At 57.2% G+C, this 21833-nt stretch overlaps 7 protein-coding genes across 7 annotated transcripts; 2 read left to right on the top strand and 5 right to left on the bottom strand.

Moving 5' to 3' along the window:
* Nucleotides 1-917: 917 nt before the first annotated feature.
* Nucleotides 918-2254, bottom strand: CHGG_05926 (uncharacterized protein; the record flags this gene model as incomplete). Its single annotated transcript, XM_001222020.1, has 2 exons — nt 918-1985; nt 2039-2254. The coding sequence occupies 2 exons, from the start codon at nt 2252-2254 to the stop codon at nt 918-920; spliced, it is 1284 nt and encodes a 427-aa protein (XP_001222021.1).
* A 1015-nt stretch (nt 2255-3269) lies between these two features.
* On the top strand, nt 3270-5054 carry CHGG_05925 (uncharacterized protein; the record flags this gene model as incomplete). The annotated part of the gene is made up of 2 exons (XM_001222019.1): nt 3270-3478; nt 3557-5054. The coding sequence occupies 2 exons, from the start codon at nt 3270-3272 to the stop codon at nt 5052-5054; spliced, it is 1707 nt and encodes a 568-aa protein (XP_001222020.1).
* Nucleotides 5055-5806: 752 nt separating this feature from the next.
* Nucleotides 5807-6550, bottom strand: CHGG_05924 (uncharacterized protein; the record flags this gene model as incomplete). The annotated part of the gene is made up of 2 exons (XM_001222018.1): nt 5807-5912; nt 6141-6550. The coding sequence occupies 2 exons, from the start codon at nt 6548-6550 to the stop codon at nt 5807-5809; spliced, it is 516 nt and encodes a 171-aa protein (XP_001222019.1).
* Nucleotides 6551-7212: 662 nt separating this feature from the next.
* Nucleotides 7213-9470, bottom strand: CHGG_05923 (uncharacterized protein; the record flags this gene model as incomplete). Its single annotated transcript, XM_001222017.1, has 2 exons — nt 7213-9251; nt 9332-9470. The coding sequence occupies 2 exons, from the start codon at nt 9468-9470 to the stop codon at nt 7213-7215; spliced, it is 2178 nt and encodes a 725-aa protein (XP_001222018.1).
* A 2752-nt stretch (nt 9471-12222) lies between these two features.
* Nucleotides 12223-13051, bottom strand: CHGG_05922 (uncharacterized protein; the record flags this gene model as incomplete). The annotated part of the gene is made up of 2 exons (XM_001222016.1): nt 12223-12493; nt 12930-13051. The coding sequence occupies 2 exons, from the start codon at nt 13049-13051 to the stop codon at nt 12223-12225; spliced, it is 393 nt and encodes a 130-aa protein (XP_001222017.1).
* Nucleotides 13052-14935: 1884 nt separating this feature from the next.
* Nucleotides 14936-15305, bottom strand: CHGG_05921 (uncharacterized protein; the record flags this gene model as incomplete). The annotated part of the gene is made up of 2 exons (XM_001222015.1): nt 14936-14955; nt 15230-15305. The coding sequence occupies 2 exons, from the start codon at nt 15303-15305 to the stop codon at nt 14936-14938; spliced, it is 96 nt and encodes a 31-aa protein (XP_001222016.1).
* A 1207-nt stretch (nt 15306-16512) lies between these two features.
* CHGG_05920 (uncharacterized protein) lies at nt 16513-20864 on the top strand (the record flags this gene model as incomplete). The annotated part of the gene is made up of 3 exons (XM_001222014.1): nt 16513-16843; nt 16944-17039; nt 17104-20864. The coding sequence occupies 3 exons, from the start codon at nt 16513-16515 to the stop codon at nt 20862-20864; spliced, it is 4188 nt and encodes a 1395-aa protein (XP_001222015.1).
* Between the last annotated feature and the right edge of the window lie 969 nt (nt 20865-21833).

The raw sequence follows: 21833 nt of genomic DNA, 5'->3' as shown, positions 1-21833 counted from the left end.
GCCTGGGCGGGCGGAAGAAGGGCGCAGAGTGGTGGGCAGGGCGCTGAGTTGGGAGTGATGCCCTGTTGAGGAGGATTGGAGGAGCCGCCAGGTGCAGGGGGTGGAGGTATGAGGAGGGGGGCTCTTTGTTGGGTTTGAGGGTGGTAGTTATGTTTTTAGGGATTGGGTTGAGAGAGGCTGCAATCATATAAAAGGCGGGCGGGCGTGGAGGCGGCATACCTACCTGGTGATGTTTCTCTGGGAAGGCACTTGCATACATGCCTAGACGAATAGCTCTTTTCCGTGAGATGGGAAGAGCGGGTAATGGGCGTCGTGGTGGATGGGGCGGTCCTAGAAAGGACTTGGTAATGCATATTTATGACTAATGATAGGCAGCAATAATGATACAGTTACGGGAATTTGGTGGTTGTGCGGCGTGAGGGTGTTATGAAAGGCCCAGTTTAGTGACGTCTCGAGGCGATGCAGGGATTGAATTGGTGTTGTTTTTTTTTTTTTTTGGGTTTTTTTTTTTTGGCCCCAATCCGGAGGACTATCAGGAGCGGGCTTTTTTGAATCGGTATCTTGAATCAGCAACGGTGTCGGTGGCTTACTTACACGGTATCATGCCTTCCATTTTAGGAAATATGACTGATGCCTAAACGGTCCCGCCCTCGGTCCCAAAGCCAAACCCAGACCGGAACTGTGGCTAGAATAATCATCAATAACGAAAAGATTGTAGAAATACATGCAGACCTTGGCCTTCGAATAGGGCGTCTCCTTTTAATGACAAATGCAGAGTCGATAGATGGGTCATCATGTAGGTAAATCGATTCGAGCGCTATCTATGCTAACACTGTGTTCAAGGCATCATTCAGCTTCCGAAATGCGCCCACCATTCACGCTTCAGATCCAATAGGCCACCGCTCGGATTTGGTAATTCAGTTGTTGTTGAGCTCCTTATGAAGCGCTTGGAATCCTTGGAGCAGATCATCTCTCAGATCTTCCCAACTCTCGACGCCAATACTGACACGCACCAGTCTCCTGTCCACCGTCGTGTCACTCATGGCCCGCCACTCAACCAAGCTCTCAATCCCGCCGAGGCTGGTCGCGTGGTGGAACAAGAAGAGCTTGCTCGGCAGCCGCTTAGCGAGTTCTTCCGACTGCAGCCACAGCGAGAAGACGGGCCCATGGCCGTTGGGCATCTGTTTGCTCAGCCAAGAATCCGGGTCCGAGGCCTCGGGCTGCTGAGACGAATGCTGCAACTTGTACACAAGATCTGCCACCACGTTCCCGCCGGCCTTCTTTTGCGACGCCAGCCAGTCGACCAGATTCCGCGTCGTCTCGCTCTGCCTCTTCACCCGCAACTCCAGCGTCCGCAGGCTCCGCGTACCCAGCCAGCCCTCAAAGCTGCCCATGACGCCGCCGAGGTGGAGCCGCTCCTCTCGGATCTCCGTCAACCAGCCCGGCTTCCCGTCTTTGCTGCCCGCCCGGTCGGGGTGGATGGCCAGCACCCCGCTCAGCATGTCGCTGTGGCCGCCAAAGTACTTGGTTCCGCTGTGCATGATTATGTCGACTCCGTACTTGAACGGGTCCTGCAGTGGCGGCGGCGCAAAGGTTGCGTCGACGGTCAGGTAGCAGCCCAGCTCGTCCGCCTTCTTGCGGTAGTAGGCCAGGTCCCGCGCCTCGCCTGTCGGGTTCAGGGGCGTCTCGACGTGGATGATGTCCCCCTTTTGCAGCTTGGCCAAGTCGTCTTCATTCTCGAGTTCGAGCTGCTCGAGACCGTTGAGCTTGTTCATGAGCTTCAAGATGCCGTGGCAGCCGTGATAGCCCCCGCCGATGGCAACGCGCTTCGGGTTGAGGAAGACGACCATGGCGTGGAAGGCGGCTAGCCCGGAAGCATACGACACGGCCGGTCCTCCCAAAATCGAGCTGAGGATCGCCTCATACCGAGTGGTGTTGGGCGACTTCTCTCGTGAGTAGATGTAAAAGTCGTCCCATTTCTCAGGCTATGCGCTGTTAGTCCCATGTCGTGAAGTGGGTGGGTTCAAGACTCACTCACCTCGACGTCCGACCAAGCCACTAACTCGTCGGGGTTTCTCGGATACCGGAAAGTTGTCGACACGTGCATCGGCGGCGCCACTGCCGTGTGAGTGTTGGTGTAGTCATCAGCATGAACTGAGCGGGAGGCCAGCGACAACTGCCTGCCGAAAGCCGCAGCGAGCTGGTCCGGGCCAGCGCCCGCCGCCTTCTTCTCGGTATTCCCGTTGGAGACCATGATTTCTGCGACTATGTTCACCAAGACCAGGAAGTATATTTCTCAACGCAGGAGGATGCCGATAGTTTTCTCTAATCTAACACAATAACAAGAAACAAGAAGGGGACCAGCTACCATCAAACGTCTCATTTAGTTTATGTAACCCGGGTCGACATCGGCGCGGGGCGGCTCCATCGCATGTTCAATTCGTCATTCACAGGGCGTCCCCACTACTGCGGCCTCAAGATGGGAGGGAAGAGGGGAATGGCGTGCGCTCTCGGCCTTCCTCGGCTTCTTTGTTGCAGGTTCTCCTTGTCTCCATCGGGCCCATCCCAAGCCATCTGAACTAGGCTGCCATGTTATGCAAGGGGCAAGCCGAACCTGCAACGCGCTCTGTACGACTGAGTCGAAAGAATGGAAGTTGTCTCTGCCTGGTGTGTGGCTTGCCACGAGGGAAACTGTCGATCCCCATGTTTTACAATCCGTGTCGCCCGATTTGGCCCAGCTGCGTTTGTGAGTGGTCCATCCTGGCTTCAGGGGTTGTCTGTCGCAGGAGAGCAAACGGCTTCGGGTTAAGAATAACTCGGGCTTCCCGGCACCAAGCCAAGTTAAGCTTTATACAATGATTCCCGCCATTCAGTTGTCGAATTCGTGACGCATGAGGAAGGTCAATTGAGGTGGGCGGCTTTGAGGATGGTTTCATGACATGGGGGCCAAAGGCATCAACCAAACTCTCCTTTATAGACCAGACTCCTTGATTGCCGCACCTGCATGGGCTTGATATTTACGGACGTTTTATTTTCTGAACGAAGCCGTCTTCCTTGCATCAGATCAGCGGGAAGGCTGGGGCGAGAACACGTGGGAGATGCAGCCCGAGTCGGAAACGCCTCGCCCAACAAACACACCCACGATGCAAGCCCGAAACCGACGGGACCGATATAATGTGGTCCTCCGTCAGCCGCAACCTACGACTTGAAGTTTTCGCCTCAGACAACCCTGCTGGCTCAGCTAGAATGCACCATCTGTCTCAATTCCAATGTGCCGAGTCAAGGTCAAGGAGGGGAGAGTCCAGAAGCCGAGTCTTGTCCCCGCGGCGGCACCGCCCCGGCGGCGCGGCAGGCCGGCCATTGACTGGACCCGGTCCCGCAAGCGGCGCCTACTTAGACTGTACCTCTGCACCCCCGAAGCGGAGCTGTCCCTGAAGAAGATACTCGGGCTCCTGTCGGAGGGCCCGTTCCAGCCCAAGTAAGACATCACGGGCCCCCTTCACAGCCAGGCCTTTGAGCCCTCGAGTGCCATCACCATACTAACCCCCCTCCACAGACCGCGCCACACCCAATGCCTCCTCAACGACATGCTCTCCAAATCCTACCGCCAAAAGCGACCCAAAAACAGAACCACCATGAGCGAGCGCCTCGCCTTCCTCCGGTCTGCACGCTGCGGCCAACTCCAAACCGACCTGCCGCCACACGCCGACACCGCCAAGGAGTGCGCCATTCTCTTACAAGCCCGCCCCGGCAGCGGGCGCTTGACCGACGTCGACGCCAACGCTGATGTCGCACGGGCGAGGACCACCAGCGGCGAGCCGGACGAGCCGGACGACTCGCCCTGCTCGCCGTTCGATCGGCGGCCACCGGGTGCGATCCGCCGGTCGTCGCCGGATGCCGGGAAGCCGCCGCCGCCACCGCCACCGCGTAGTTCGCTGGAAAGCGGAGTAAAGGGTGTCTCGCCGGCGATGTTCCGGAATCCGTGGTCAACCAGCTGTGAGGACGGTCAGGGTCAAGGCCACGGCCGCTGCGAGAGGGTTGAGTTCCTCCGGGAGCGGTGCCCGAGCCGGTCGTCGTCATTCCTGGCGGACGTGGTGAGCTTGCTGGGGGGGTTGTCGATCCGGTCGAGCTTGTCGCGGTCGTCGAGCGGGTCGTCGCGGGGGAGTGCGCGGTCGGGTTCGGTGTCGGAGAGGGTGGGAGAGGAGGTGCCGGCGCTGGGTTTGGGGATGATGCAGGGGGGCTGGGAGGACCGGCCTTCATCGGTGGTGTCGACCGCGGAGAGTCTGGCGTGGTCGGGGGATGTGACCGTGGCCGTGGCGGCTGGGTTGGATGAAGTGGCGTTCTCGCCCTGTGCGTGGCCAAGCCAGCCGAGTAACCACCCATACAACCTGGCCAGCAGCCCCCATACATTGGAAAACCAAGAGCTGGTCAGGTTCTGCTGCGGCAGGACATCCTGGTGCATCCACCAGCGCATCAACGCCGTGCTGATGCACGGCAGCCCCGCCGAGACATTCGCCTGCACCGCGACCGAGGTAAACAGCCGCGACGGGCTCGGCAACACCGCACTCCACGTCGCAGCACGATGGGGGGCTCCCGGACCGGTCCTCTCCCGCATCCTGACGCTAGCATCCCACCCCGCCACGACCAACCACCGCGGCGAGACCTTCCTGCACGTCCTCGACCCCACCGCCCTCACCCCCCTCGAACTCACCCACCTCACCAAACGCCTCACCCGCCGCGGCGGGTTCGACTTCACGCAGCTCGACGAAGCGGGGCAGAGCTTCGCGAGCCGGCTGCTGTCGCGGTCGTCCTTCTCGCTCGACGCCCTCGAGGCCGTCTTCGGCGATCTCCCGGAGCCGGCCCGGCTGGCGCTCCTCTTCCGCGCCGCCGGGGGGCCGCCCCACCAGCAGCAGCTCCTCAACGCCGTCCGCGCGCGCCTCGCGGCCGATCCGGCGCAGACGGCAGAGTTGGTGGAGGAATATTGTGCTTATTTTGTGGCGCGCTATGGCACGCCGGCGGGCTCGTTTAGCGCGGGCTTCGCGCCGCCGCCGTGAGTTTTTTTTTTTTTCTTCTTTTTTCCCTGGCCATCCTATTATGCGCTGTTCCTGGTTTTTGTGGCTCGGAAAAGTTGACGTTGAAAAGCCCGGTTTTGTAAGACCTTGAGAGGGAGTTGGTGGGTGTTGAGAAGGGCGTAAACGACTGGTAGGGCGGGTGGGTTGAGTGATTGGCTGTTAAATGAAGAGTCGATATACTAAATGAGGAATGGAGATAGACGGTGGTGAGCTGTGCGAGTATAAAGGGGGTAGCGGTATGGTAAAGAGATAATGCGTAATGATGGATAAAAAGGCACGGGGGCCACTTTCTTTGTATTAGACGGGTTTCTCGATAGAGGCAGAAGTTCCAGCATACGGGCAACTATGCTATGTCTGTTTTGTTTCGCTAGTCGCTGTTCCTGTATCGGACTTGGCGGCACCCGGTTGCCGTTTGCCCGCGATGACTGCCTTACCGTCCTCATGACTGATCCATCCACGGGTCCTCTCTCTCGCGTGCCAACCGCGGCGGGCTCAGCATGGCGCTTCCCGTGAGCGAGATGTTATTGAGCCCCTTGGCCCAGTACCGGAGGCTTTGGTGAACGTTTCCTTCTTTACCTCTTAGGGTTGACCTGCGCCATTGCTCAGTCGCGTTCGGCCTGCCTCAGGTGTTGTATCAAGCGGGAGGGACAGATACGGCGTGTCGCTGAACCGTCGTTCGGAGATCCCCAGCCTCCATGTCGTAATAATAAATCCTTTCCTCGACCCCATCCACTTCACCCCGTAACCTCCTTCAACAACTCGGTCAGCGTCACAGCCTGAAACCCACGCCTCTTCATCTCCGGCAGCACCGTCCTCAGCATCGGCTCCGTCCACGACCTCCTATCGTGGCATATAATAATCCCCCCCGGGTGCAACATGCTCAACACATGCCTAGCATTCACCCCCGCCCACCCAATCTGCGCATCATGCGGATAAATACTCCCCAACACCACCCGATACCCCAACCTCCTCGCCACCCCCCTAATCCGCTCACTAAAAAACCCCGACCCGGGCCTATAATACCTACCCCTCCCCACCGGCGGCGGCGCCCGCCCCTCGGCCACGTACGCGTCCTCAATCATCGCCTGCACCCTCCCAAGCTGGTCCTCCAACTCCGCCGTCCCCAGCCGCGCGGCGGGCTCGTCGCGCATGCCATGGTTGGCGAGCTCGTGGCCGGCGCGGAGGATCTCCCTGAGAATTGGCTCGCGGCCGGCGACCTGCGAGCCGATGACGAAGAAGGTGGCGCGGGCGTCGGCGGCGGCCAGCGCGGCCAGGATGTCGCGCGTGTGGTCGGAGGGGGCGTCGTCGATGGTTAGGGCGACTAGAGGTTTGGTGGGCGGGAGCCAGAGGCGGAAGAGTACGTCGGTCCAGCGGTGGGAGAGGTGCCGGATTAGGAGGGAGGGGGGTTTGTAGATGATGTAGAGGGGGAGGATGAGGACGAGGAGGAGGAGGAGGGGGAGGAGGACGGTGGTGGCCATGCGGCGGCGGCGGAGGCGGCGGCGGGTGGGGAGGCGGAGGCAGAGGCGGAGGGAGGGGAACATTAGGTGGTGGTGGTTGTGGCGGTGGGTGAGGATGGCATTGACGGCATCTGTTTATTCGTGTTCGGGGGGTTGAATTGGAGGTGTCAAGGATGAAAGGAACATGTTCCCATCTCGTCGTGGTTGGGGAGCGGGAAATGAGAAGGTCCGATAAGATAACGGACGACCGCCCCTGTTGATGGGCCAGCGCTGTGCATGATCAGTGCTGTGGCGCCTCCTGGGCCGTGTGGGGCGCGACTTGCACGGGCTCAAACCGGTCCGGACGTCAACAACATTCATCCCGTCCCATCATCCATGCCATCACAGGCTTAGCCATATTCTGAGTTGATCTAGATACCGGTTGGTTCGAACTTAGTCTATAGGAGCTGTAAAATCTTTCACGACAACCCATTTATCTGTACATAAGCTTTTGAGACATTGTAATGCTACTACCACGAACACAAGGCTTCGAGAAAACATACGAATACATAGCGACTGCTCAATTTCAAACGAGCTTAAGGTATCCAAAAGCCAACACCCAACGCCAGCAAAATGTCAAACCAATCCACCGCCTTAACCAGCGCAATGCAAAACTTCAAAGTGCCCCCGCCGTCTCATCCCATTCACATAAAATCCTCGAGGTCATCCTTCTCCAGGGTGCCAACAAACGCGTGCCTCAAAAAGTGCAACCACGTCTTGTTCTGTCTCTTCTTCTTCCCCTTCTTTCCCTTCTCTTTCTTGCCCTTCCCTTTCTTTTTTTTCTTCTCCGCCCCCGCCTCCCCATCATAATCATCATCATCGTCATCATCATCATCATCACAAACCTCCTCACCCTCCTCACCACTCGCAGGATCGGCATCGGCATCGGCAGCATCACCACCAGCAACCAGCCCCTTCCCCCCCGCCGGCCCGCCCATCCTCACCGCCAACCCCACCATACTATTCACAGTAAGATCCCCCAGTCGATAAATAGCGTCCTCAAAGGTCGAATACTCCACCTCAAACGCAAACTCCCTCGGCGGCGTAGGCCGCGGCACCACCACGGGTTTCTTGCCGCCGTGCTTGCCCTTGCGCCAGCGTAGCAGCCAGCCGTCCCACTCCAACAGGTCCAGGTCCAGATTCCTCCAGCTCCACCAGCTGCTGCTGCTCCTCCCGTCTCCGTTGTTGTCGGGGGTGTGGGTGGCGGCGGTCAGATTGAGGTTGTTGATGTGCGTGAGGTTGGCGAAGTACTGCGTGTACCCCGTCAGGGTGAGGGGCTGGACTGAGTAGGCTGGCCCTGGCGGGGCGGATTTGGAGGGGGGGAGGGGGATGTGCAGGTTGGGGTCTTTGTCTTTGGGGGGGGACTTTTTGGGTTTGCCGTGTTTCTTCTTTTTGCCTTTCTTGTGTTTCTTTCTGGTGGTGGCGACGGTGGGGTCGTCGGTCTCGAGGTCGGAATCGGGGTCGAAGTCAGGGTTGGAGTCGGTGGGGAGTTGGCGGAGTTCGATGTGTTTTTGGCTTGTGCTGCCGGTACCTTGGCTCCCCCCTTGGGCTGCGTCTCTCCAGAGAGGCGTGGCTTCGAGGCCGGTGATGTTGTATTCGAATACACGCAGAGTGGGAAAGTAAGTCGGCACGACGCTGGGGCTGACCAGAGACAGGTGGTAGCGCTCGCCCCAGGGGTCCTTACGGTCCTTGCCCTTCTTGCGTTTGCCCTCCTTGTTGACCTCCTTGCCGGATGCGGGGGGGTCGAGCTTAGCCCAGTCAGAGCGCAACTCCATCAGGTAGTCCGACGCAGACTGTGCCGTCAGCTCATCGTCCATCGCCTCGCGGGTCCCAAACTCAGACGACCCGTCCAGCGCAGCGATGTTGATCTCATTCTTGTCGTGTATCAGGAAATGGTCGATGTTCATGTGCCCGTACAACCCGACCAGCACCACGTCCCGGAATTGGTGCATCCAGAGCGAGTATTTTTGCCAGCACGTCTCGTCCCACAGCATCTTGCTGTCCGTTCTGGCCGGCGGAACGTGCCCCATCAGGATAGCCTTCATGCCGCGGTCTCGCATGAACTGCAGCTGCACCCTGAGCCATTCCATCTGCTTGTACCCCGGTTCCGAGGGGCTCGCGCAGCCGTCGACGCCGGCATTGCGGTCGAAAAGGTAGAGAGTATTCAGACTAAATACGGCCAGTTTGTTTGGGATCACCTCGACATTGAACCACCCTCCGAATTCAAAGCTATGACGTTGCTCCTCGGGGATGAAATGGCGCCAGATTTGCAAGTAGTGCTGGAACCACTTGTTGGGCCCCGGGAGGAGGATATTGTGCGGCAGGATGTCGTTGTTCCCAAAGTTCGGCACAACCGGGATGGTCATGCCCTTGTCGCTCTTGTCGGCAAGCATGTCGACGAATTTGTCGGCGATCCACCTGTTGGTGCCGAGGACCTGGTCGGCATTGCGGGGCAGGTTCTCGTCGCGATCATGGCGCGCGCTGTCGCCGGTCCAGACGATAAAGTCGATATTATCTTTGAGATTCGCGTCGATCCAGTCAAAGGTCGCGTTCACGAGGGAGAAGGGGCTGTCGCAGTCGGATGTTTCGGCGCCGTAGGGACCTGCAGGGCCTCTGCCCCTGTGGCACCCGTCATCTTCATCGGTGGACGAGTGTACTTTGTAGTACTCATCCGGATGGATGTCTATCACGGGGGATCGTCAGTGTCCTGATTCCCAATGTATCGCCAAGTTCCCGACAGTTCAGGTGATGAGGGGTACTCACCCGTGATATGCAGGAACCTGCCGTGTAGCTTTCGCGGGGCAGAGCGCGCTGGAAGAGTTTGGTCCGCCACAGGCCCCGACGGGCCGGCTATGACGCCATGGCACAGTAGTACCACAGCCAAAACGCGTCCAAGAGGCATCACGCAGCTGCCAGACGGGAGAGAAATTGCAAAAATAAGAAGGAAAATCGATGTCGTTTCGCGCTAATCGCGCCTTTACATGGTCATTATAGAGTAAAAAAACAGCGGGTGAGAAACTGGGCACGGGTTTGGCGTCCTACTGTGTTGCAAGTCGGTTGAGGCGGAAAGTTTTATTCGTCAAGGTTCCAGAATTGGGCTGTGGCCAAGGTCGGACCAAGGAGGATGACGGCGTACCCGCAAGTCTAGGGCCAAGCAGAGGAGTCACTGGGAGTCCACCGAGTCGAGTCGGGCGTCTTGGGGTGTCGATCACAGCGATGTCGTCGTGGATGCGATGACAGGAGATCTGAAAGGGAGAACAAGCAAAGGGGCGTTCCTTCCAAACGCCCACAGGCAACTATTCCCATCTTGTATATATGCGCATGCGGACAGAACAATGAGAACCTTGCTGCCCCCCCGCGGGGGTTATGACTTGACGGCCACACGACTGCGATTTCCCGACACCGAATCGCTTTGCTGATCACCCACCCGCATTTGTGTTCCATCTTCGCTCCTAACTGCGCGCCTCGCTGCGAGGCTGAAAACAGCCAAGGAACCAATATCCTTCGAGCATCATTCCCACGTGTTGGCCACCGCGCAGCCCTCAGGGTGCTTCGGCGGCCATGGCTGAGACATGTGGGCAGCCCTTTGGGTGGGAGCTGACATGACCAAACTGGTCATCTGCCTGTCTGTGTCGATTTTTGTGCGGCAACTCTATCTCGTCGCGGGGTTGGTCAAATGCGACGGGGAAGGCAACCAGTCGTGTGGCCGTACTTGATGATCGCTCATTGCAGGAGTCAGAGAAGGGATCACCTCGGTGGGTCTTGGTTCGGGCTTCAGGGTCTTCAGGGTCGTCGGCCTCGGACGAAATTCGTGTCAGTCTCCAAACTTGTTTGACCGCGGGTGAGGAGGCCTCGGGGTTGGCAAGCTGGTTATGAGAAAGACCATTTTGTGAGTTTGTGGTGACCCACTGGCGCTGATCCCCAGATGCGACTCCGATCCTCTGCCACCCCACCAATATCCAACAAATGCCGAACTCCCAGGACACATCACGACTCAATCTTCGACTATATTGACGGGAAGATACTGTTCGGAAACCAAAAGCCTCTGTGGTTACTCTATCTATTACATCTCACCAGATTCTTTCCTCTTGACTTTCTTTGCTCGGTTTTCTTCACATCTTTCTCTTTCTTTTTTTTTTTTTTTTGGCTTCCATCAACCTAGGTAGTTTGGCTTTACTTTGGCCCGCGGTTCCCTGTCTGCCGCCAGTCGCAACACACGGTGTGTATTTGCATCATCCAGACAGTTACCGCACTGTGTGTCTGGACCCCTAAACTCGGAAATTTTCGAGAGCTGCAACAATTTTTCTTTTTCTCCGCATTCGAAAAAACATCATTCGCAACCAGCGCCGCGTCTAAGGACTTCTTCTCCCCGTGTCCCGTGATTGCTCATAGCTAGTTGCTAGATTATCTAGCCGTACGTTTGAGGGAATTCCGAGCGCCTTGCTGTGACGCTTTCCTATGGTTTAAATCGGCTACATTTCCGCGCCCGTCGCCGGGTTGTGCCATGTCGGGTTGCAAACCCCTCGGGAAACCCTTTTAGGGATGCCCAACCCAAACCCGATGCAGATCATCCTGCAGCACAACTCCCTTGATTCATGTCGGAGCAGGACCTCTGCGACTGCTGTAACTGCTTCGCCGACTTACGCGTTGTGATCAGGGCATTGTGTCGTGTGCCCGACGCCCCAAAGCAGGAAACAGCCGATGCGATATCCTGGAATAGTATAGCTGCTTGATGTGCAACCCAGATCAGGGCGGATCTGATCTCGGCGCACCGGGTTCCTCGTCCAGTCATCTCATCAGCCGAGGAGCACCGGTATGACGTAGAGTCGGTCTCATCCGGTATATGTAGGTATCGCTAGTCGTGTCTCAGTTGGGCCCCGCTTCCCTTGCTTCACAGGATCAGAATCACACCTTGGAATAGCATGCAGGTGACGCCTGTTCCTCCCTGGATTAAGAGAGACATGACTTGCCGATGTATGATCGTGCTTGGATTTGGGTCAAGTCATGGGCTTCAACGCTTGACTCGTCACAAAATCATGCAGCACGCAGTCGCACATTATGCAACACCTAGTCACACAGCTTGCTCTGAGCAAGGTGTGGAAATCCGTCGAAACCCGGCTTCAGCCGCTCTTTTGAAGACGGGCTAGTGATGTATTTCATGATATTCGAGACGGCTTATTTGTAGATCCAAAATAGTTGGCAAATGATGTCTAATTGTCCACTCGTCAAACATCAAGTGGCCGGCGAGGCACCCGTTCCTCAAATTTAGGACGGAGCTTAGTTGTTCTATCGGAGGAAGTGTTGATATACTACTAGAACCGGTACAGACGCAACAACCGTACAGACCAACGTTTTTGACTAACAAGGGTCGACCTCGGTCCTGTCATTGGGGCCTAGAACCGCCCGGGGGTTCACTGCTTACACGTTACTAGTAGACACAGCACCGGAAAGGGAATGGTGATAACTAGAGGCGCTACGTCTATATTTTTGATTGAGATTGTATATATGAAGCAAGTACTGAACCCAACCTCAATCTAGCCCACCACAAACTCCTCGTGCATACACCCAAACATCCCTTCATCAACCATCCCTCCATCAACCATTCGCCATTAGCCATCCCTCCCCCACTCACCCCCTCATCCGTCGACCACCGTCTACACGCCGACCCCTTCCGACCCAGCACCGAATCCGTCACCGGCACGGACATCGGCAAACACAGCAAGGACGGTGTGCTGCTTGATCGGCGACGGACGGCAGCGGCGGCTGCTGCTAGGCCTAGGTGCTGGTGCTGGTGCTGGTGCTGGTGCTGGTGCTGGTAAAGGTGGGTGTTGTTGTTGTTGCTGTTGCTGTTGCTGTTGCTGTTGCTGTTGCTGAAGGGGGAGGGGGAGGTGCGCCAGGGGAAGATGGTCGCGGCTGGGGGTGAGGCTGTTGCGGATGAGATTGGGGCGGGGTTGGGGTTGGTTGGTTTTGTGGATGCGGGTGTGGTGGATAGGGAGATGGAGGAGGATGGGGTGGGGGTTTGGATTCGGTTGTTGGAGGTGGGTTTGGGGGTGGGGATGGGGATCGGTTTGGTTTGCGTTGCCGGCGCGGTTGTCGAGGGGTTGTGTGTCCCTGACATGAGGGGCAGGGTTGGTTTGGCGGTCGTTTTGTTAAGAACTGGTTGCTGGGAGGATGTTAGGGATTGGGTATCCTGCGTTGTTGCGTTGAGTAGGTTGTGGAAGGAGAAGGGGGGTGTTCAATAACATAAATAAAGAAAAATAGAATAAATATCAAGCGTAGCTGAACAGAGACGGTAACGGTATGGGAATGGTAAAACCGGAAGAAACTCGTTTAGAGAAAAAGAACGAGTCTGAGTATAGACATACCTAGTCTGCTGGCCTGGCGGCGACGAGCCATAAACACAATAGCTGCGCAAACAAGGAGGGCGGTTACGCCCAGCGCCAGCAAGTTGGTTTGAACGAGGTAAGGAGCAGAAAAAGGCATGATTGCGGTATTCGTTGAACTGAGTTATTCTACACACCAAGCTATGGCCGCCTTCATGGAAACTAGGCGAACCAACTTGTCTTATATCCTTCTCCGTCCCTCCAAATGTTCATCCAAAGTGTAAAAGGTCACTAAGGGGAGCTCGGAGGTTCCGTAGCCTAAAAACCGGGGGGGTTCCAAATAGTTTGGGCTCGGAATGCCAGGCCTTTTCCCCGGGACCACTTGGCACGGACGCCTTCACCATCATCAGCGCGCCACACCCTCGAAATGATAATGGCTCTGTTGATGGAGGAGGGTGGTGGAAGCCACACGAGATCTGGGCCTTGCTAGATCCTACAATATGAGAAAGTCAAATACTAAGTCTCAGCCGCAAGGCCTCTGAGTTCACTAACGAGGGGCTCGGCCACCACGAGTTTCGACGAAGAGAGCAAGGCGAACCGGCTGAATAAAGCTGAGGAGCAGGGCGAACTGATCTAAACCCAAAGTGGACGGGCTGTGCGGACGCCTTGCACCGTCAGTCGAGGACGCGTGGGACACCAGAGCGGCCAGGCCATTGGTGTGTCTTGCAACCCATGAGGGATGGCTGGGACGACCAGGGTCCCTCTCTCCTACAGCTGGCCAACCACTGAAAATCAAGACGCCGAGAGCCTGCTGATAACGACCGGGCTGTCTGGCCGTGAAGGAGGGTGGTCGCTCGCTCTAATTCGACGACAGATCGTTTGTCCAGAGGGGCCGTGCGTGGTTTCTTGTGTGAGGTGTGATTCTGTGAGAGCGCCTTCCCAAGTCGGAGCATCGGAGCACATCGGCGCCCTCACTGCCGTTTGTTCGGTGCAACCGAAGGGAGCTCACTCAAGACCATGGATTTCGCCTTGACTCGCCAGTTCTCACTCGCCAGCCGCTGGTTTGGGAGACGGGGCCATGAGTTACACTAGCTGCAAGCTTCCCGTCACATTAATTGCCCAGTCCGACAATCCCGGCAACGGTCGGAGGAGGGGTAGCTTGCTCTGTGAGGCACCGTCTTGCCTCTGGAATCATCAAGCTGCCGTCGCCGCCGTTGTCGTTGTTTATTGAGCTTGAAAAGCTCATGGGTGAGTTCTGTACTTGTATGTAGACGACCCAGTTCCTTTTGGCCCAAGCATGAGAGACCAGCGCCCACTGTGCACCTTAGTTACTCACTGTGGAGTTACTTCGTACTTCGCCGAGCATCGTGGGCATGGCCCATGTGGGCCGATGTTGAAGCATGCAATCTTTCACCCTGCGAACGGCTGTGGTGGACATCTCTGGGCCGATGTGGAAGCTGTGTTACATGTGTACGTACTCGCGCACTCGACGCGCGGGCCACTCCGAGCTGCAAGAGCTGCAAACGCCAGGCTGATGGGGCGGGGGACCAAGAAGCCCCCCCAATGATGTTTCCCGCCCGATGTCACGCCGTTGAAAATGCGTGGAGAAGGGCAACCAGGGCCCGAAACCGAGGAACGATGCGATGAGCCAGGAGGCCAGGTCGTTGCGAAAGCGGGCCCGAGTCTCGGCTTGGACCAAGAAAGCCGAAAACTCTGGTGGTTAGGGATCATCTTTCTATGGCGACGAAGTACTTGCAATAGCGGAAAGAAATTTCGCTCGTCGAAGCGGAATACTGTCCCTTCATCTCGTCAGTCAGTCCCCGCAGTAATATGCTCGCGACGACGAATCAGCTTGAGGGGCTGGTCGGAACATCAATGGGACAGACGATGCGTCAGGGTGGGATCGCCTGTCGGTAGAGAGAGCGCCTGGTTCTCTGGTTTGGGACTGCAGACTGCATCCCAGCCCGCAGTTCATCGAGCACAGCTGGCTTGCATTCTCCCGGCGTGATGACGGCAGCTTCTGCTTCGGCTGGTCCGAGCTGCTTTATCCATCCGACTCGCGTGCTGCTGCGTAGTTATTTGGTAGTTAGGCAATGTGCGTGTTTGCGACACTAACTCCGCGGCGAAAACTGTAACGCCGGGCGCCGGGTTCCATAAAAAAAAAGAAAGGAAAAAAAAGAGAACTGAACGGCAGGTTCGCAAGCTGGATCAACCTCAACCTCAACGGCTGGCGATGTGAGGAATCAACCTGGAAGCAAGTGGGGGGCCGCCCTGTTTGCAGCTGACTGACCAGTCGCGCCCTTGGCTCTCCATCAGTCACAGAGCCAGGCCGGCTCACGTTGCACCTTCCAACGGTCTTCTCGACCCTGGCTGATTTGCACCAGGAGGCTAAGCCTTTCCGGGTAAAGCGCCATGTTCTGCCTCACTCAAACTGTGGGGCTGATGGAGCGTCCAGTCAATTGCCCGGCCGCCCGAAGAAGGGTCCCCTCGGTCCGTCCCCATGCGGAGTGTGCGGGTCGATTCGCGCGGTTTTTTACAGGTGCGATGGTGCAGTGGGAGCCCGAGGGCGACAGAACACAAACCTGGAAGGGGCTTTGAGGTAATGCGAGGAAGCGGGGTCGCAACTGCCAGGCGGAGGGAAGGGACACCTCAGCAGTCTCAGACAGTGCTCAGCTGGGGGAGAAAAGAGGGAAAGAATGGAGAGAGGCAAGAGAGTGAAGTGCATGATGTGGAACAGGCGGTGGCCGAATGGAGCTTGAAGGCTTGGCTTTCTGGTCCCCGGCTTGAGCCCGGCTGGGGCTGGACGCCGCAGATGGGAAGAGGGAGGGTCTCGCTTTGGTAATCTGCCGCCGCCTCGCCCTCTCTCCAGGTCCAAGTTCGCAGCTGTCCAGGTCTTTTCGGCCTGCCGCGGCCCACTCTTCCCCAATTGACCCTCTGATGGTCGAAATAATTCCCCAAAAAGTGAGGAGCTCAGTTCACGCCCGGTCCCAAAAAATCGACGCAAGACTCTCGTCGTTGCCCGCTCACACTCCCGTCGCATTTCACGGGTTCATGCCCACCTGCACCGGACAGCTCCAACGCCAGCTCCAGATCCCCGGGTCGTCTGAGCTAGCTCCCTCAGCACGCACGCCCCAATTCGCCCCGCGCAGCCGCGCACTATGGGATTGTGATGCATTTCGGCGCTGTTGGACCCCCACCACTGCTATCTGTACTGAGTTCCCGACTACCATGTTGTGCCTGCTGGCTCGAGGACCTCCTTGTTGTTGATGCGCGAAGAACAAACCCTTCGAAGCCTGGTTGGTGGGCGAATAAGCCGCCACGTCCACGTCCACCTCGAGTTACCCAAAGCTAGCACAGCCAGCTTACCCGGCACTGGCGTTCGGAGCTCGCTTTTCTAGGTCTAGATCGAGGTTGAGGTCGAGACCGACGCCGCCGATCTGCTGCTGCTGCTGCTTCTGCTGCTGCTTCTGGTGCTGTCGCCGTGCCCGTGCCGTGCCACGCCGTCCCCTGCCCGCCCGTGGACACCCGCGTCCGTCCGCAGTTGCGCCTGCACCGTACGTGCGCCAACACCCTTGATATCCCCATCGCTCCGCCTTCCCGACAGCGCGGACGACATCCGCCATGGCCACCGAAAACCTTGCGCCGCCGGCCTTGTCGCTACCTCCCATATCAGCCCCTTCTGTTCGACCGGACCGCGATTCATTAACAGCGCCGTCTCCGGCCGTGACTACACCTCTCGGCCCCGGTGCCCCGCCGGCCGCGCCCATTCCTCCGCACCAACAGTACGATCCGGCGCTAGATCCCGCCATCAAGCAATTGCTAGACCAGCAGGCCGAGATCCAGGCAAGGCTGGCTGCCCTGCTCCCTCAGAAGTATGGCCCCAACGTCAAGCTCGAGCTCGAGATGCTACACCACAAGCTTCGTGTGCTGCGCGCATACGCCGAGGACAACCGTGAGTCGATCATTACCTTCCTGGCCCTATGGTTTTCTCCCAATCCTATCTTTTACTTTCACCAACCCCCTTCCACCTGATCTAACTTCTTTGTCTGCAGAATTATCCGGCAACATCACTCCCCTGTCCGAGATAGAGGAGGCAAGGGCACTGCAGTACCAGTGCGAGTGTATCGAGATGGCTTGTCTTGACCAAGGTAAGCCCCAATATCCATCGCCCATTATTGCTGCTTCGCCCCGTCTCATGCTCTGGCTTATTAGGGATCGACCTCCAGGACCCTCGGTTCCTCGATGCACTGAAGTATCATTATCACCGAGACCAAGCCCCAGAGGGATATGCTGCCTGGCTGGACCGGAATTTCGCTCAGTACGACCCCGTCGCCCGGGCGTTGCGGTTGAAGGACAGCATGCCCCTAGGCTTCCGCAATAGCCACTCGTTCAAGTGCTGGGACGACCGATGTATGCACTACATCTACGGTTACCCCCATCGGGACGACCGGGACCAACATTCCAAGGAACATGTCGTTCCCCGAAAAAGAGATTCAGGTCTCTCGGTCGGAGGTACGCCGCCCTTGTCGTTCACCGAGCATCCGGGCCGAAACTACGGAGCCGACTACAGTAAACAAACGAGCTCGCCGCTGTATCTCCCCCGCCCAAGCGCAAACTTCCAGCTCGCCCCTTTGGCAACGGGTAGTCAAGGCAGGGATCACCGGGAATCGCTAAGGAGCTACTCCTTTGTCCCTGAGTATCCAGCCGGCCCTCGTGGCTCTGTTGACTCCGAGGTCGACCCGCTGTTACCGCCCTTGAAGCGCAGCCGCATGGGGCAGGCTCGGTTGGAGTCCATTGAGGAACTTCGCCTCCTTCGCGACAACGGACCATGTTTGCGCTGTAGGGTCCTCCAAAAACCAGTGAGTGGGGATTCTAGATTTGCCCAGTGTTTTCCGGCTAACTCCTCCAAGTGCGATTCCAATGATCCCTGTAGATTCTGCCCTGACCCAACGACTTCCCCGGGCAACGACTTCTGGAAATCTCTTGACTGCCTCCGAGGGCCGCTCACCGCTTTTGCCGATATCATGTTGCCAGCTTCGATGGGCCCCAGACACGCCCAGACCCCCATGACTTCCCCCCTGGCTATTCGCCGCAACATGAACGAATTCTTGGATAGGGCCTTTGTCGTACCGCCGGAGATTGCAAGAATGGTCAAAACCCATCTGGATTTCGACGACGGGTTTTGGTGGACCGAGGACCTTGCCCACCTACCGCCCTCTAATCCGACCCGAGCTGCCTTTCATAAGGATCCTATCGAGAGACCGCCACCGATCCTCAACGTGCTTGCAGCCAGTTGGAATATGAACCAGACCATGTATAGCTTCTGGCAGCTCCTGAAAGTAACAGGCGTGCTATCCGAGACCCGAGACGCCGAACTCGCCAAGTACCCGGTATTGTACCGCGCCAAACTGCTTCTCCGCGAAACGCTCTTTTACGACCTCCAGCAACCTGATCCAGTCATCCATGCCGAACCCAACAGCTCAGCTTCCCATGTCGTATTCGACGACGCCGATTCATATGGGCGCTTCTATGTGCTCTACAACTGCATGGTCCAGTTTTTGCAATCCCTCGACAGCCAGATGGCCCAGCCTAACCCACACGACCCGAAACACTGGCTGGCTAGCTTTATCGCTCTTTGCATCTTCAGCCTAGTGAAAACTATCCTCGTCGATAGAGCCGCCCACTTCCGTTTTAACCCGCCTTCTATGCATGCCGTCTACAAGGCGCTCGTCAGCGCCTTCGCCTGGTCCACGCCGATGTTTCTGGATGGGCAGGATTTGGAGATGGGGCACGGTGATCGCGAGTTGCTCCTTTCGGTTGGCGTGTTCTTGGGGAGGAACGCTTGGGCTGAGCGCGGCATCCCCTCATCGAAGGATTTCCTCATGTTCCTTGGGAGCGGGGAAATCGAGGGCGCCTACTATAACGGATTTATTAAGCAGCGGTCGCCAGCGAGACAGGGATCTATTGTTCTCCCACCGATCACCAAACCGAGCGAGGAGCCCATCAGGAAACCCCTCCCTGACATGCGCCCACTTATCACTAGCTGGGCCCCTGCCGTCCATGGTCAGCTAGACAGAGAGGTATACGTTTTCAAAGGAGAACCAGACCGCATGCTCGCTTCGCCGCAAACAATGGATCCGGGAAGGCGGCACACCGTCTCTGAGAGCCCGACCTTCATGAGGCAGCCCGGCGGTGTGCTAACATCACCAGTGGCCACGCCGAGAATGCGAGCTTCTTACCAACGACCGCCACTGAGGAGAGTTTATTGCACAAAGTGCAACGAGTACCCAGAGGGGTTTCGCGGCGAGCACGAGCTGAGGAGGCACAACGATGCGAAGCACGCCGCCCTGGTAAAGAGGTGGGTGTGCACACAGCCGCCGGATCCCCCAGGGTCGCCTCACCCCTTGATACCACTGGCAAAATGCAAAGCCTGTGTCACCCAGAAACGATATGGTGCCTATTACAATGCCGCCGCACACCTCAGGCGTGCCCACTTCAACCCCAACCGCGGCGGCAAGGCGAGTGGTGACTGGCCGCCCATGTCGATCCTAAAGGACTGGATGCGTGAGGTGCGGCAGTCGATCGACGTGCAAGATCAAGACGATGGGTCCAGCGGGGACGACGAAGCACAGGATTACAAAACCGTCCACGACTTCATCTCCCCGCCGCACCGGCGCTCCCCCGTCCTGGAAGCTCCGCGTCTTGCACCAGCGCCACCGGTACCTCAGCAGGCACATGGCCCGCCACTATTAGCACCTTCTCTCGACCGTCTCAACCCGGTTGGTCCCCCACCCATCATCATCCAGAGCGCGCAGAGTGCATTCTTGGCACCCACGCCAACGCTGAAGAGCGACGATCCGCCGCATACATCGAGCTCCTCCTCGTCGTCCATCCGCAGCCGCTGCCCGCATCCCGAGTGCGGTCGCGTCTTCAAAGACCTCGCGGCCCACATGCTGACGCACATGGAAGAGCGGCCGGAGAAATGCCCTATCGAGACTTGCGAGTACCACATTAAGGGATTTGCACGCAAATACGACAAGAATCGGCATGCACTGACACACTACAAGGGCACGATGGTGTGTCCGTTCTGCCCGGGGGCCGGAACTGCATATGAAAAAGCGTTTAACCGCGCAGACGTGTTCAAGCGGCACTTGACGGCGGTGCATAATGTCGAGCAGACGCCACCCAACAGCAGAAAGATGATTCTGCCCGCAGGCCCTGGACGAGTCGGAGGGGTCGGCGCCAAGTGCAACATCTGCCAAAGTCAATTCGGGACCGCCCAGGAGTTCTACGAGCATCTCGATGATTGCGTGCTGAATGTTATCGTTCCGTCGACGCCCAGGACGGCCGGCAGCGGGGGTGGCAGTGCCATCACAAGAAAGGATTCCGCGACGAGGACTCCAACGACGGCGAGCACTGAAAAAGGCAAAGAACTCGACATGGATATAGAACCACCGCGTTCCCGAGAGCCCACACACCCGCGGGCCGACCATGGGGACACCAGCATGGAACATGCCAATGCTATTAACCGCGCGACCAGCGGTGACGAGCACCGTATACGCAATAGGGCATCTTTTGTGGGGGATAAAGACCCCATGCAAGTCGACCAAGATCAGCAACAACCAATGGAGCAGCGATTCGAACCGCAGCCCCCATCCCAAACCCCGTCCCAAACCCCGCCTTTCTCTTTTCCCCAACCGCAAGCAGAACGAACACATAGCGAACGTGCCTCCGAACCCGAGCCGAAAAGCGAAATTCAGGTCGCAATCCCAGCTACCGCCCCTCCCGGCCATGACGAGGAAGCGATGGAGGTCGAGCGATCCAGTAGCGCCGGCGCCAGCACAAGCCAGTCACAGCAATCGGACCAGCCGCCCCCAAGCCATGGAGCGATCGAAGCGAAACACCAGATGCTGCGCCCGGAGGTGACCCTCGGGTCGCCGGCGCCGGACGCTATGGATACGGATTCGCAGTGACGCGATCTGGCCGGCGGAAGTCGCATCCCTGGCCAGTCGGGTTGATTTTGATTCTCTTTATTTTCTTTCGTGGATTGTACATATTCTTTTTACCTTACGTTCGTTCAGCACGCGCGTACATAGCATGCGCGCGCGTGCTGCCTTGTTTTTATTTAGTCTAACTTTGCTCACTTTTTTTTTCTTACACTTTTTTTTTTTTTTTTTTTTTCTTTTTTTCGCGAGAACACTATCCTAGTTGCTGGGCTTCATAGTACGGTCTGGTATGGGCAGGGAATGCATATCGCGGCGCTAGCACACTTGATGTGTGTGGCTGATGCGAGGAAAGCAAGCAAGCGACATGAAGAGCAAGCGTCTGTCTGGTTCGGAACCTTGGGAGGGCGGGCTTCTGAGCGTCTACTTTTTGGAGCGAACGAGCGAGAAAGAAGCGAATGAATGTTCACCTAGACTGATTTGACGGATTCACTTGTATTGCGCAATCACTTGCGCTTAGCGGGAGGAAAGAGGTAGACTACGAAGTACTACCTGGGTAGGGTATGGGACAATCGTTGCACAGGGGGGACAAGAGAAGGGGAGATTGGAAAGAATTGAAAGTTGACAAGACCATGTTGATGTGCCCATATCACACGTGAACTTACAATCATAATACGCATCGCGTCTCAGGAGAAAAAAAGATTTGGACATCACCAACATCACACTTGTAGGTAGGAATTTCCCAGAGAAGCAAGATAGATAAGTTGGTAGGTAGTGGGTATCAGCCTGTATTGCCTCCAGGTATCCAGATGGCCATGCCATCACAACGATTTATGTGGCAGCTACATATACACTTCACAACAAACAAAAGAAAAAACACCAGTCCGAAAGGGTTGTTACTCCGCGACCGAAGAAGAGAAAAAAGAAGTCAACCGGCCGACACCCCCTTTTATGCCCGCCCATGTACAAAACACATCACCACACCCACGCCCGCACCCA

The sequence above is a fragment of the Chaetomium globosum genome, genomic scaffold (genome assembly GCF_000143365.1).
Source record: "Chaetomium globosum CBS 148.51 scaffold_3 genomic scaffold, whole genome shotgun sequence".
NCBI lineage: Eukaryota > Fungi > Ascomycota > Sordariomycetes > Sordariales > Chaetomiaceae > Chaetomium > Chaetomium globosum.
The sequence above is the reverse complement of the archived record's forward strand: the minus strand, read 5'-3'. Positions and strand labels throughout refer to the sequence as shown.